The sequence below is a fragment of the Sylvia atricapilla genome, chromosome 21 (assembly GCF_009819655.1).
Source record: "Sylvia atricapilla isolate bSylAtr1 chromosome 21, bSylAtr1.pri, whole genome shotgun sequence".
Classification (NCBI taxonomy): Eukaryota; Metazoa; Chordata; class Aves; order Passeriformes; family Sylviidae; genus Sylvia; species Sylvia atricapilla.
This window is the reverse complement of record NC_089160.1, coordinates 3,908,710-3,923,345: the sequence shown is the minus strand read 5'-3', so window position 1 is coordinate 3,923,345 and position 14,636 is coordinate 3,908,710. Positions and strand designations below refer to the sequence as shown.

General features: G+C 40.4%; 1 protein-coding gene across 6 annotated transcripts in view; it reads left to right on the top strand.

Annotated features, from left to right (window-relative positions):
• TAF1 (TATA-box binding protein associated factor 1) overlaps positions 1-14,469 on the top strand; it is a 29,021-nt gene extending 14,552 nt beyond the window's left edge. For 3 of the 6 annotated variants that reach the window (XM_066333974.1, XM_066333977.1, XM_066333979.1), the window contains 18 exons: positions 492-733; positions 2,077-2,284; positions 2,527-2,692; positions 2,842-3,053; positions 3,300-3,408; positions 3,603-3,701; positions 4,265-4,442; positions 5,727-5,794; positions 6,180-6,302; positions 6,642-6,734; positions 6,811-6,895; positions 7,389-7,456; positions 7,536-7,652; positions 10,310-10,435; positions 11,723-11,821; positions 12,038-12,188; positions 12,915-13,092; positions 13,814-14,469. In XM_066333974.1, coding sequence (XP_066190071.1) covers positions 492-733; positions 2,077-2,284; positions 2,527-2,692; positions 2,842-3,053; positions 3,300-3,408; positions 3,603-3,701; positions 4,265-4,442; positions 5,727-5,794; positions 6,180-6,302; positions 6,642-6,734; positions 6,811-6,895; positions 7,389-7,456; positions 7,536-7,652; positions 10,310-10,435; positions 11,723-11,821; positions 12,038-12,188; positions 12,915-13,092; positions 13,814-14,030 — 2,539 coding nt within the window. In that variant the 3' untranslated portion in view covers positions 14,031-14,469. Of the gene's footprint in view, positions 1-491; positions 734-2,076; positions 2,285-2,526; positions 2,693-2,841; positions 3,054-3,299; positions 3,409-3,602; positions 3,702-4,264; positions 4,443-5,726; positions 5,799-6,179; positions 6,303-6,641; positions 6,735-6,810; positions 6,896-7,388; positions 7,457-7,535; positions 7,653-10,309; positions 10,436-11,722; positions 11,822-12,037; positions 12,189-12,914; positions 13,093-13,813 lie in introns of all 6 variants that reach the window. The other 3 variants (XM_066333976.1, XM_066333978.1, XM_066333975.1) reach the window with 2 other exon arrangements.
• Positions 14,470-14,636: the final 167 nt, after the last annotated feature.

Genomic DNA, 14,636 nt, shown 5'->3' with positions numbered 1-14,636 from the left:
CACAGACTTTCTGAAAAGGTAGAATGTCTTGTAGAGTCACAACATGAGATGTTCTGCATTTCCACACATCAGTAGTTCATTATTTCCTTTCCTTTTTTTTTTTTTTAATTGTTATGAGCAGTTTGCCATCTCTCTGGTAGCAGGTACCAATTCTATGCCCTATTCTCCAAAACTGCCAGAAGAATTCATGCATTATTCCTTGTTCTGGCCTGAGACCAGAAAGTGGTGAGGGTATAAAGTACTGTTGATGAAGAGTTCAACTTTTTGGAGAAGATGGTCTAGAAATGGTTCATCTTTTAGACATGAGGGTTAAAAGGAAGGCTGAGAAGGGAATATATTACGCCTGTTGTAGTAGTGATTTGTATAATTAATTCTCAAACCTTTGCATCATTTTAACCTTTGTATTTCTGGGAAGATAGCAGGCTGATTTTTTTTTTTTTTTAATTTGGGAGGGCAAGATTCATTGACTCTCAGCATGCCTCCTATTTTAGGGTTCTGGAATCCACTGAGATCCTGTCAACAGATACAGACAGCAGTTCAGCTGAAGACAGTGACTTTGAAGAGATGGGAAAGAATATTGAGAATATGTTACAGAACAAGAAAACTAGCTCTCAGCTCTCTCGGGAAAGAGAAGAGCAGGAACGGAAGGAATTGCAAAGGATGCTCCTGGGAGAAGACAATGGCAATGACAAAGACAGGGGCAAAAAGGACAAGAGAGACAAAAAGGGGCTGTGTAAGTAATTGCAACCACCAGAATTATGCCTGGGAAGTGATGCAGGGCTTCATGTCAGTCTGCAAAGTGTGCTGGTCTGGCCTCTCAGGAGAGTGTAGATTCCTTACAGGGAGAATGTATAAACATGCTTATCTGAGGCTTTTCCCTCTCTGGGGGTTCTTCCTTCTCTTGATCACTTAGTGGCTGAAAGTGCATATGAAGTGTATTCTTTGCCTCATATCTTTTGTTTATTTTGATCTATAAACTTACGCCGGTATTTCTTTAGATAGTCACTGCTGCCTCCTGCTTAAGTTTCCTTTTTTTGTTTTTAATTTATTTTGAGTGAGGGTGGGTCAGAGGAAGCTGTTTTTTCTGTATTTTTTCTCAATATGTTTTCACACATAGTTCCTGCAACCATCTTAGAGTTGTGCAGTTGGATCTTCTGCTTACACATACCTCTGTGTGTGAAGCAGAAAGTCTGCAGGCTGATAGCAGTGTCTGTTACACTGTGCTGTGGCAGCATATTTGGAGGTAAACTGGGCAGCTGCCAGGTTTGGATCTCCTGAAGATGTGCTTGTTTTAAGTGCATTCCAACAAAGAACTTGACATGTCCCTGACTGGCTGGTAAAACGTTTGACCTGTGGATGAACTTCATGAGGGTGCCCATGTTACTGGCTGTTACTGGCTGAGCAAAGCTGAGCCCTATGTCTGAGTCAATGTCATTATTGCCCTCTATTCTCAATTTGGGAATAAATCACTAATAAATAGTTACTGGAATCCTTTATAAGGGATATATATGGAAGATTTTTGATGATTATACCTCATGAAATAATATCCAGTGTTATTTTGTACAAAACCTCTCAACCTGAATTATTAATGGTGCTGGAAAGATTCTGTGGTCACTTGACACACTGGTTGGGACGCTCCTTGGAAAATTGGATAATTCTTGACCTTCAGTTTCTGCCAGATAACCATACCTATGATGAAAAGCACTGTAACTAATCCATCTGCAGGAAAAGCACTGTAACTAATCCATCTGCAGGGCCAGGATGCAGTTACATTGCAGGTTGCACCTATGGGTCCTCTGTAGCTGTTCCTTTCTGGCTTTACAATCTATGTGGATAATGAGGTATCTTTGTTTCAGCTCAATTTCATGTCATGATAAAAGAAGGTGAACAAGCAAGGGAAAGATTTCTATTAGGGTTTCCTGAATTGTGTGTCCTGGAAGTTTTTAAGCCAAAACTCTGCTGTATTTAAGCTTGGAAATACAGCATGTATTTAAGCGTGCTGTATTTAAACTCTGCTGTATATCTACAGCGTGGAAAAAAATTAGAAGCAAATAAAGCATTTTCTTGTGGCAACAGCTTCAGCAGCCTCAGCAAACTCTCACAAGGATGATGACACTGCCTCTGTGACCAGCCTGAACTCCTCTGCCACCGGCCGCCGCCTCAAGATCTACCGCACGTTCCGGGACGAGGACGGGAAGGAATACGTGAGGTGTGAGACCGTGCGGAAACCCGCAGTCATCGACGCCTACTGCCGCATACGCACCACCAAGGATGAAGAGTTCATGTAAGGCCCTCCTGATCTCCTTTTTTAACCTTGTCTGTAGGTTTATTTCATCCCACTGACAGTATGAAGAAACGTAGAATTGATCGTAGAAGCCTGGCGCAGTAATTGTGGAGAGAAGGAGAGATTTAATGGCTGTTTGGAGGGTGGTCACAAACTTTGTGCAGTGATTGAGCTGACAGAATAGTACCTGGCAAACCATGAACTAGGCTGGAAAACATCTATATTTTTTTGTGCCCACCCAGACGGAAGTTTGCTCTGTTTGATGAGCAGCACCGTGAGGAGATGAGGAAGGAGCGGCGCAGGATCCAGGAACAGTTACGGCGGCTAAAGCGGAACCAAGAAAAAGAGAAACTCAAGGGCCCTCCAGAAAAGAAGCCCAAAAAACTGAAAGAGCGTCCAGACTTGAAAGTAAGCATATCCATACAGGTTTTGGCTACTGGAGAAGTTTTCTGCTCTAGTGATGTTCTAAAGATCTCACTGGGGGATTTTAATGATGGTTTTCCTCAAAATTAGGAGCCCATATGTGAATTCTGATCTGTCACCTTTAATTTTTGCAGCTAAAATGTGGAGCATGTGGTGCAATTGGGCACATGAGGACTAATAAGTTCTGCCCTCTTTACTACCAAACAAATGCCCCACCTTCTAATCCTGTTGCAATGACAGAAGAGCAAGAGGAAGAGCTGGAAAAAACAGTCATTCACAATGACAATGAAGAACTCATCAAAGTAGAAGGAACGAAAATTGTCCTGGGAAAACAGTTGATTGAGAGGTAAGGGAAAAAGCAGAGAAACAGGTGGCGATAATGAGAATAGATAATGTTGAGCTTAATGCAGAATACTCATATGTGTATTAGTCTCAGGTATAAAGTGACAGGGCTTTAGATAAACTTATTACATTATTTTGTTAGAGCATTTGGTATTATGGCAGATGGAACCAAAGCCAGTACTGGGGGGATAGATGGTCTTGACTCATATGAGGGCTGGAGAAAGTATTGTGCTTTTCTGTTTGTGCCTAGTGCTGATGAGGTTCGCAGGAAATCCCTGGTCCTGAAGTTTCCTAAGCAGCAGCTTCCTCCGAAGAAGAAGCGTCGTGTGGGGACAACAGTGCACTGTGATTACCTCAATGTGAGTGAAGTGCTCCTGAGCTGATTGCAGCACCTCCATTCCTGTTTGTACCAACTGGCCAGGCCCTTAACTGCTCCTGTGCAACCTCCTCATGCCTGCCCAGAAAATGAATAAGCTAAATTGTCTAGGATTTCTGTGAGTAAATGTTCTGCATTGTGGAACTGCCTTCATTTTTCTGCCTCTCATTTCTTCAGCGTCCCCATAAATCCATCCACCGGCGGAGAACAGATCCCATGGTGACACTCTCATCCATCTTGGAGGGCATCATCAATGACATCAGGGATCTCCCCAATGTAAGTTTAAGCTACGACACCCAAATCCTGCATCTCAAGCAATATGTGTTGTAGACACCAGAATTTGGCTAGTTTTGTATGGATATGTGTTCAGAGCTCATATGTGATCTTTTAAATTTTTTTTCAACAAAACCAGCACAAGATGCATGAAATGTGGCAGTGTGTAATGAATTTATATATGTGGCACTGGAGAAGATTTGTACTTCACTCTGTTCTGATCAGACTTTGCCAGAAACTTGCAAAATCAAAAGATTAAATGGAAGATTTGAGTTGAAATGAGAATTCAAAAGTTTAGTTTCTTGACTTTTGTATTGCAATCGAAAATGCCATCTGAGAATTCTCTGTGAGATTTTCCTTCTTATAATGGTATATTAGAGAATACTGTGTTGAAGAAAGTATTTGCCATGTTGGGGTTGAGCTTATTCTGTTATCTCTAGTGCAATTAAGGAACTATTTGCATTAAGGTTTGATACATTATTGCCTGTTTAACTGTGGAGATTAAATGGAGATTAGCTGTGCTACTAGTACTGTGCTAATAAGCATTTATTTCTTTCCCTCCTCAGACATACCCCTTTCACACTCCTGTAAATCCAAAAGTTGTCAAAGATTATTACAAGATCATTACCCGGCCCATGGATTTACAGACCCTGCGTGAAAACGTCCGTAAGAGGCAGTACCCATCCCGGGAGGAGTTCAGGGAACACCTAGAGCTCATTGTGAAGAACAGTGCCACATACAATGGTAAAAACACAGGGAAATCTTGTTTCTGCTAATACATTGTGCAAGAATGAGCAGTGGAAGTTTTAGAGTCAACAAAAGTAATGTAAAAGCAGAAAAAATTCGCTGCTAGATGGCAATAGTGAATGTATGTTTTTCCAGATATACCTGAAAGATTGTATTAATGTTAATGAACTAATTAATAAGGAAGAAAGAAGTGAATTCCAGCGTGTAGCAACAACTAAACGGTGACTGTGATGTGGTAATTGAAGTTCAGTTATAGATCTGTATCTTGGAGTGACTCAATGACTGAAGACTTCTCCATGTTTCAGAGTTTTGTCCTCCTCCTTCATGGCTAACAAAGCATTGTTTTCAGTAGATTACATTATTATGTGTTATTGAATGATTCTTTCAATGCAAATAGGAATAAATAGTTCACACCCATTGAAGCCAGGTCCTTGGAGCACGCAGCTTTGAGTACAGTTTGCTGTCATGATTTTGCATATTTTGATTCTTGGTCACAATAAGCTTTTTCCCCATTTGGGAAGGTCAGGAAACCAGTTTAAAAAAAAAAAAGAAAGAAAGCTAGTTTAAAATAAAAGCATAGATTTTGTGGTAGATGTATCTGCTGGGGGAAAGTGCTGATTCATTTGGGGTCAGCTTTATTCTGACTGCTGATAGAAAAGTCTTTGTCCAAAATATACGAATTTGACAGAAAAACCTCCTAGTTGCACTGAGTCTGTCTAGGCTATGCAGCATTGAGGGTGACTCTAACAGCACTGAGTTCATGTCTTTGCTGCTTCCTTTATTATTTTGACACTTAAATCCCTGATTTATCCTAATAAATTAGATTTTTTTTTTTGATAGTTCTGTTGCAAGTGCTTGTATCCATGTCTGACGAATCCGGAATTTATTTAAAGCTGTGGGTTTTTGAATATTCCTTAAATGTCCATCTTGCCTTCCTTAGCAGTTCTGCTTCACTGACTGGACTTAGAGAAGGAAACAGAAATTTCATTACTTATACTGTGAATATTTGGCAAAGGTGGAGGGCTTGGAGGCCAGTCTGCCACAAGCACAGGGTTTTCAAACTTTACCAGAATGTATGCCAGAAATGTTACTTGCTACAAATAACTTTTTCTCATATAAAATGCATGCTGAACTTGAATAACTGTGTGTATTGAGAATATACTTGAGTATATACTCTCAACTGTGCCAGAAATACTATCAGTGATGCTTTGGGAGTAAAGATAAATCATATTGTGACATGGACTTTTTTAATCAAGCTGCACTTGCTGTGTGTGTTTGCAGGGCCAAAGCACTCACTGACACAGATATCCCAGTCCATGCTTGACCTGTGTGATGAAAAGCTAAAAGAGGCAAGTTCTGTGAATGAGTTGTGGTCAGAATGGAGGGGGAAGGATGGTCAGGGATTGAAGATTTTGAGAACAGGATGTGCATGGGCAAAACACGAGGTTTTAGGGGAGAGTAGTAGAAGATTAAGGGAGTTCTTCCTCATACCCCAGAAGGTATTTGAATTTTATTTTAAACAGTTCCCATGGGAATCTTTCTGAGAAAAACAGATCCTTATTTCTTACTCTAGTTACTTCATCTTGTCTGTAGGTTTTTATTTTGACTTTTACCCCCTGTTATTTACTAGTGTTTTCATTAAAAGGTGAATGGGAGTCTCTCTGGGACAGAGTATCATGACAGTACAGTTATTAGTCTATGGTCAGCCACTGATGTCCCCTACTTCTGTTGCAGAAAGAAGATAAACTGGCTCGATTAGAAAAAGCAATTAATCCTCTCCTGGATGATGATGATCAAGTGGCCTTTTCCTTCATTTTGGATAACATTGTGACTCAAAAGATGATGGCAGTTCCAGATGTACGTGGCTTGAGTGACTGTGTGTGTGATGTGCAAAATGTGATCTTGTGGAGAAAACAGTGATATTAAATAGAAAAGTCTTCTGTAAAATTATTTTGTATTATATGTTCTTACTGTCGAGTAGATATCACAGTCTAGTTAAAAATCCAGCTGGTAGATCTTTTCTCTGTGTTCTTCTGAACGTAAATGACTGGATTCAAGACATCTTGTTTTAAATACCTTAAATACATTTGGAGTGTTAATCAGTTCTGGAGACTTGTTTTATGACATTTGTGGTTCAAACTGTAGAAAATTCTACACAGAAGCTTTCTAAACCTGTCTGTTTCCTTTTTTTTTCAGTCTTGGCCGTTTCACCATCCAGTTAACAAAAAGTTTGTTCCTGATTATTACAAGGTGATTGCAAATCCCATGGATCTGGAGACCATCCGCAAGGTGAGTAGCTGGAACTGAGCAGTCTCTTGAGAGGTGTTTAGACTTGATCACTTACTGGGTGACAATTCTCTTCCAGAATATCTCCAAGCACAAATACCAGAACAGGGAGACTTTCCTGGATGATGTTAACCTCATCCTTGCCAACAGCATTAAGTACAATGGTAGGTGGTGGAAATAAGGCTTCAGCTGCCTTTTGTACTTTATTTAATTCATCTGGGCACCTGTACTGCCAAAGTGTGTTGAAGCCTGAGGCTGTGAATCATGGACTTGATGATTTTTTCCTTTCCTGAGGAAAGATATGCTTAAACAGTGTTGTTTTCACTGTCACATGAAGCTTTATTACCATGTGGTGCAGAATGAGGCAGTCACATTTGGGGAGGATGTTCTGCTTGCTCAGTACACATCTCCAAGGATTTGTTTCTGGGAATTTTCTTGAGACAGACAGGGTACAACCTGTGTCCTAAATCACACTTTTAATGCTGGAACAAACTGGTTGTGCTATTTTAGCCAAATGTGAGCCCTGCTTTGTATTTCTCCTTCCATCAGAAGGTGTTGGGATTTAGGGGCCTGTGTAACCAAAACCTGTCTGCCTGTCTTGGCAGCTGGAATTGAAAAAACTTCAGAATGTGTAAAGATATTTGTTTCTTACTACAGGATCAGACAGCCAATACACAAAAACAGCCCAGGAGATAGTAAACATCTGTTACCAGACTTTAGCTGAGGTATGTGGACAACTTTACTGGAGTATTTACACTTTGAATTTTCTTTTCGGCAATCTTAGCAAGCTTTTTTTGTTCTTAGTATGATGAGCACCTGACTCAACTTGAGAGAGACATCTCTACTGCTAAGGAAGCAGCACTGGAGGAGGCAGATCTGGAAAGTCTTGATCCTATGACCCCTGGTCCCTACACTCCACAGGCAAGTGACCAAGCAAGGCTTTCACTTCCTTTCAGTTTCAATCTCCTGAATGTTTGATCCTGATTTTCCTCTTTGTTTTGTGCTCTCCATCTGTCTGCAGTTTGTCTTTTAGTAGAGTATCTTATTGGATGGTATGCTAACACTTGCTTTTTAAGAATAAATATAAGAAACAGTTCTGATGCTTCAGAGAGTGAGATACCTCAGACAGAGAGATATTTCCCAAGCAAGTTATAAAAGTGGTCTAAAGATGAGCTGTGTACAGTCAGGAACAGCTGAGTGTTGGTTGGAAGGTCGAGGACTGTGCAAGTGTAGCATTTAGAAACCCTCAGAAGTCAAGCAGTGGACAGGTAAGGAGAACATGAGGACAAGACATGGATGTAGAGCTGAGAAGGGTCCAGGGAGCTGTTAGTTAGTGATAGTGTTGGAAAGGTGGTGACATACAAAGGCTCATTGCTGTGGGTATGAAACTGCCTAATATGGTCAGCAAAGTCCAACTGTGCCCCCATTGTTGGGATTCTTTACATCTCTTTGTTCCAGTTCTAGTGGAAAGTAACATCTTTTAACTTTTATCACTATTTATAGCAGACAATTGTGCGTGTCAGGTGTTTTCTATGTGCTGCACAGCAAGTTCATCCTTGGCTTCCTTTTAGTATTTACAGTTTGCCAAAGATTTATAAGGTGCTTGGCCTTTTTAAAAATCATTCTTATTATTTTGGGTAGTTTGGTTGTTTTTAAAAACATTAGTTAAAAACTTCCACCAGGAATGACAAGTTAATTCATGTAAACTAAAATTATCTTTGGAATTTGCCTAGAAAAGCAGGGAATGTCATCCTGGTGTCTGAGATGTGCCTTTTGTTTATTTGGAAAAGTTCATAGGTCCTGGGAAAGATCTCTGTGTTGATAATTGAATGATAAAATGTAAATGTTGTGGCATAGGAAGACAAACCAAAGCTTTCTTTGCAGTTGTTCATCCCAGTTGTAGACCAATGATTTTTCGATTCTGTGCAAGTCTGATGTAATTACATCTGGAAAGTTGCATTTAATTTTAGCAAAGTCAGAGCAATAAAGAAGAGCTTGAAGTTCAGAAAATACAAAGATTATTTTTAAGAGAAAAATGAGTTCAAAATTTGTTTAGGCAAGAAGTATATAAAGATTGAATGGCTGAGCCAGGAGAGCAGGACACAGATGGGTTTGGGGCAATATTTAACATCCTCCCAACCATCTCTCCCCACAAAAATACCCAAAATACAGCATTTTAGGAAGGCAGAATGAGATGATTGCTAGAAATGATGATCAAATTCAACAGGCTGGGAATACTGAAACTGAGTACCATGGAAAAAGACCTTCCTGCCAATAGGAAGTTTTGGACTGCAAGAAAGTCTTTGGAGATGAGTTATTGAAACTATTTGTTGACATGTTTCAAGAATTAAATGGAATCACTGGTGATCCCAATACAGCAGAAAGTGAGGGACAAAAATGCCTTTCTCTTTTCTGATGGTTTCCTTCCCAAGAACAGTCTGATTTTATTCCAAGTTGGTGATCAGATCACCTGAAGGCCATCCTTTCCCTCTGCTTCTTGGCTGGAGGTACAGTCCCACTTCCCACACTCCCAAATTTGTCACAGATGGCAGGTCTGGTGGAGAGTGCTTAGCTTTAGTTCCCTTTATCTTAAATGCAGTTGTGACAGCCAACATTTATCTCCCCATATGTCTCTTCAGAGGTTGGCCTCCAGGGTATAAAAAGCAAATACAGCTGAGAGCTGTCTGTGTTTTACACGTCTGTTTAAATTCTTAGGGAGCCTGTTTTGCCTAATTTAAGAATTATTGCTGTTGTTCTTAAGACTATTAGTATTTTCATGATCTGAGAAATGTGTATTATAAGGGAACTTTATCGAAATCCTCATATGTAGTTCCTCATTAACTCTTCAGAAGTCAATCTGTGTGCAAACTGCAGTTTGCTTTTGGAACATTTTATCCAAATCCCTTTTTCTTGCTTGTGTCAGCTTTAGGGGTTGAGACAGTGATTTACATAGAATTGATTGGAAGCTGAAGCTTTGCTGTTTCATATGGGTTAGACTTTTCCCAGTTCTGATTGGAGCATTTGGGGCTGCAACACCATTCCCATTGCAGGAAGTAAATGAAAAGGGCCATGCTGAGTCAGACCAAAGGTTGATGCAATCCAGTCTCCTGTCTCTGGCAGGGAACAGAAGAAGTGGAACAGAAAACATGCAGTTTTCATTTTTACAGCAAACCCTCTCTACTTCTGGGAATTGGTTGTTCAGGCTCCCTTAAACCTGTATTGCACCTGGACCATTGTATTCATGAGCTGCAGAGAGGTCTATTTTCCATAAATTTATTGAACCCTTTTGGAGCCCATTTGTGATTTTGGCCTCTGTAGCATATCACTCTATAGAAGTACTGTCTTCTAGTTTAAAATCTGCTATTTGGCAAGCTTCAAAGCTGAGGTTTTGAGCCACTGCATTTACCCCATTTGTTCTTTAAGAATAATTCGCTCATTTTGATTAAACACTCTGTAATAATATAAACACCATGCCAAAAAGATGCATTTAGTCCTGAAATCCCAGTCTTGCCTCTCAAGATACTGTTCCAGTCTCAGTTCTGAGAATGTTCTGTCTCCTGTTTCCACCTGTACTTTAGCCACCAGATTTGTATGATACCAGCACTTCCCTCAGTGTGTCCCATGGTGCTTCATTCTATCAAGATGAAAGCAATTTGTCTCCTATGGACACTCCCATCACTACCACAGGGAAGCGAGGAACTCAGGTCAGAATCCTCCATTTTCTCATCTGGTCGGGGACTTGAGCAAATTACTAAAAGGAGGCAATGGCTTTGTAGGAAACAGGTGACAAAGATCAGGTTTTCCAAGCAGAGAAGGGAATATCTTCCAAAAGTTATGATCTTTTCTTCATTCTGACTGCTCTGAGGCAAAAGTAAAAAAAAAAAATTAAACAGCACTGGGAATTGAGACACTGCAAAACAAAGAACAGAGAATCAGAAGCTGCAAAAGAATCTGCCTAAGGCCAGGTTATTTGTTTGCTTCACTGTTTGCTTCACTACTTCTGGAAGTAGAAACGTGGTGAGTCATGCTACAGAGGGTTAATATGCAATCCTTTGTAAATTCTGAATAGGGAAATGGTGAAGGATGTACAGATTCAGAAGATCATAATTAGATTATTATGATTGCATCCAGTGACAGGAGCTTGGAAGAGATGGTTGCCACTGTAGATACCTTATAGTTGTAAAAGAAAAGAAAAAGCAGACAGGTTAAAGGGATTAAGTCATTATAAATGAACTTGTTACCGTAACCAGAGAATATTTTTCCTTAGTCTTTATGCTGTATTAAACAGAAAAATAAATGTTGAAGGAGAGGGAATAGCAGAAGGATATGCAGTAATAGGACCATGAAAATAAATTACCAGGAGAATTAAGAAAGTGAGGAGCCACAAGACTGAGGGCGGTACCAGAATGACTGGTGGGAGCTATTCTGAACGCTGCAGGCAAACAGAGATTGGTTATGAATAGTTCTGTGTAGTATTGTGACCATCTGTAGCTTTGTGAATGCCTTCTAGATTTGAAAGTCTTCAAGCTTTCTGTAGAAATTTATAGTCTTTGGGACAGAATCTTCATGTCCTCTTTATCTTGGACTCTTGGCAACTGTGGGAAGAACAGGAAGAGAAGGATAGGAAAAGATTTGAGGGAAATGCTGTATGCTTTTAAAATATATTATGAAAATAAGCACTTTTTTTACAACCTAGTGCTATTTTCCCGAAATAACTTGTTAAACAAGGAACTCTGGTGCTGTAAAGCTGGAGATTCCCAATTCAAGGATGAGCACATCAGGTAGAAGTGTGTAGAGACTGTGCTCCCTGATCTTTCTATAAAGAGAAAAAGGATCCTTGCGCTGAGAGTGATACACATATATTTTCCTCTCTGTCTTTCCCTTCCTGTACTCCCACACCCACCTCTGTGGCCCAGGTGTCCCTCACACCCCGTGGTGTGATGTCCAGTAGTGCCTTCCTCAGTGCCATTGCTGTTTGTGTTCCTGTCCAGATGCGCCAGGGGCGAGGCAGGCTGGGCGAGGAAGACTCTGATGTGGATATTGAAGGATTTGATGAGGATGATGATGGGAAGCCTAAGACTCCAGCCCCAGTGAGTACATTTACAGAAATCCCAGCCACAGTGTGTGTGTGCTGGCTTAGAGGGTTGTCTGCTGTGTCTGCTACCCTGAGACAGGCTCTGAAATGCAATTTGGAAAAACTAGCACTGTGAAATGAGGGAATACTTCAGAGTGGACAGAGTGGGAAATCTATGATAGAAATGGCAGCATGCTGCTGGATCTTCACCATCCCTGTTTGTGTGAGCCAGGAAGTTGAAGATGGAGATGGTGACCTTGCTGATGAAGAAGAAGGATCAGCTCAGCAGCCCCAGGCCAGTGTCCTCTATGAAGACTTGCTTATGTCTGATGGAGAGGATGATGATGATGGGAGTGATGAAGAGGGAGATAATCCTTTCTCCTGTAAGTGTCATTTTCTGATTGTTCATTAACCCAGCTGATCTCATTCTTCCATCACAAAAACATGCAGTAGAGAGCAGACATCAAAGGGGCAAGATGAGGAGACTGGGCAAACACAGATGGGACTGAAAACAAAAGTGGCATAGGAATGCTGTAAGTACAGACACACATGAAAGCAGAGTTAAGACAAGATCTTGTTGATTGTGTTTCATAAAGTGAAACTTCAAATGGTTCTGTAAACACTGTGAGCATGATTTGGTATGCAGAGCCAGGAATGGGTAGTTTAATAAAAGTATGTTTATTTTTATATGAAATAGGGTTATCAATGTTAAATGTAAAATGTTAATGTTAAAGCAGTGTTTTCACAAACAGGAAGAGGTGTACAGAGGTTATTCAGACTGTTTCTGTTTTAATACAAACTTATGCAGAAAAGCATATAGTAGTATTTAGTAATGACTTTTGAAAACTATTAGGAGGGAAGAGGGGGAAATTTTTCAGAGTAGACAAGACATAAAGCCTTTTTGAATAATGGTGGTAATGAGATTGCTTTGGAATGGCATCAGAATTGGGAGCTCAGTAGGTGGTGTCACCTCGCAGATACTTGTTCTACTGCCTTGTGGAGAGACGACTTTGTCAACATTCCCTGCAGTCAATATTGCAGCCTTTAAACACAGACACAGTGGGTATGTAAGTGATGGATTTGTGACCAAACATTGGTTCATTACACAGCTATCCAGCTGAGTGAGAGTGGCAGTGACTCAGACGTGGAGCCCAATGCAGTGAGACCCAAACAACCTCATGTTCTTCAAGAGAACACACGGATGGGCATGGACAATGAAGAAAGCATGATGTCCTATGAAGGAGATGGTGGGGAGACATCTCATGTTATGGAGGACAGCAATATCAGGTGATTAGAGCTGGGAATTCTGTTACAATCCCTTCTCTTAAAGATTTTTGAAGTGTTCATTGTAAAAACCTAAAAAATATCTCGCATTTTTCTTAAAGTTATCTTGTCACTTAATTGCAAGTGCTTAGTTGAAGTCCAGAAGTATAGGAATATGCATATTCTTGAAGGTGCTCAATTATTAGAAAATTTAAAATACAACAATATCAGCTTTATTTTTTTGCATTCAAGAGAACAGCAACCTAGTCTCCCTTCTCCAGGCATTCTCTAGAGTATTTGATTCTCTGTTATTCTTCTACTTTTGGAATTCAGTTTCTTAGTGACATTATTGATATTTGCCTAATAAATCACAAGCTTCAGAGGTGATAGGTAGCTAGGCTGGCAGGCAATGGTCAGTCCAGCCCAGGACCTTGACAAGAGTCAGCAGGAAGTGCTAGAGAAGATGAGAATGGGCTGAAAACAGATCTGCATTTTCTGTCTGCAGTGAGGGTGACAGAAGCTGCTCTTGGAGGAATCAGTTTTTACTGCCTGGAGTGTATCAGAGTGGAGTGAAGATACTGGAATTGTTTCATTGGAGAACTGTTTTTTCTTTAGTTTCTGTTTTAAAAAGCTGGCCAGTGACAGAATTTAAATGCACAGGACTTCAAGCCAACTCTTAGAGCAGTTAAATATGGAACTGCTGGTATCAGCAGCTCATTTGAAATTATCTTCCTCTTTCTTCTAGTTATGGCAGCTACGAAGAGCCAGACCCAAAGTCCAACACAAGAGACACAAGTTTCAGCAGCATTGGAGGGTATGAGATCTCAGAAGAGGAGGAAGAGGAAGAACAGCAGCGCTCTGGGCCAAGTGTGTTAAGTCAAGTCCATCTGTCTGAGGATGAGGAGGACAGTGAGGACTTTCACTCCATTGCAGGAGACAGTGACCTGGACTCAGATGAATGAACTCCCTTCCCTGATGATTGTCATCCTGGGCCACTTTTGGCTCCTGAATTTCTCTTGTCTCAGTTTGGTGTAAGGGACAATGTAGTGTGGACTGTGTTAACAAGATTTTTTTTTTAATTTTTAGATATAATATTTGAATTTATTGTAAAACATGTTATATGAATGAGCAAACAGTGAAAAATAAGCTTTTGACAAGCATGTCCTGCTGAAGCCTTGGCTTCTTATGATCTATTCTGGCTCCAGAATCCAGATACAGATTTGTATGGTTTGTTCTTCAGTTTTTTTAGATGTAAAGTAATTCCTCAGAAATACTGGCCTGTTGGATACGTGCATGTCTGTCAGGAGGAATGCTTGTTCAGAATGAAGTACTTGCTGTTCATGAACAACTGTAAGGCAATTTTCATTTCATAAAGGGGAGCTTTTTCTCTGGGACCACCAATACAGTGTCTGATGTCTGACCTCTTAGTGGTTTTGGGAACTGCCTAACTATTACCAATACTTCAGAAGCAGCTGTTCTACTTTTTCTATAAGTTGCAATTACCTCCAGAAACCAGACTTTGGTAATTTGAGCCTTTAGGATTGCTCACGATTCACGAGAGACTGCTA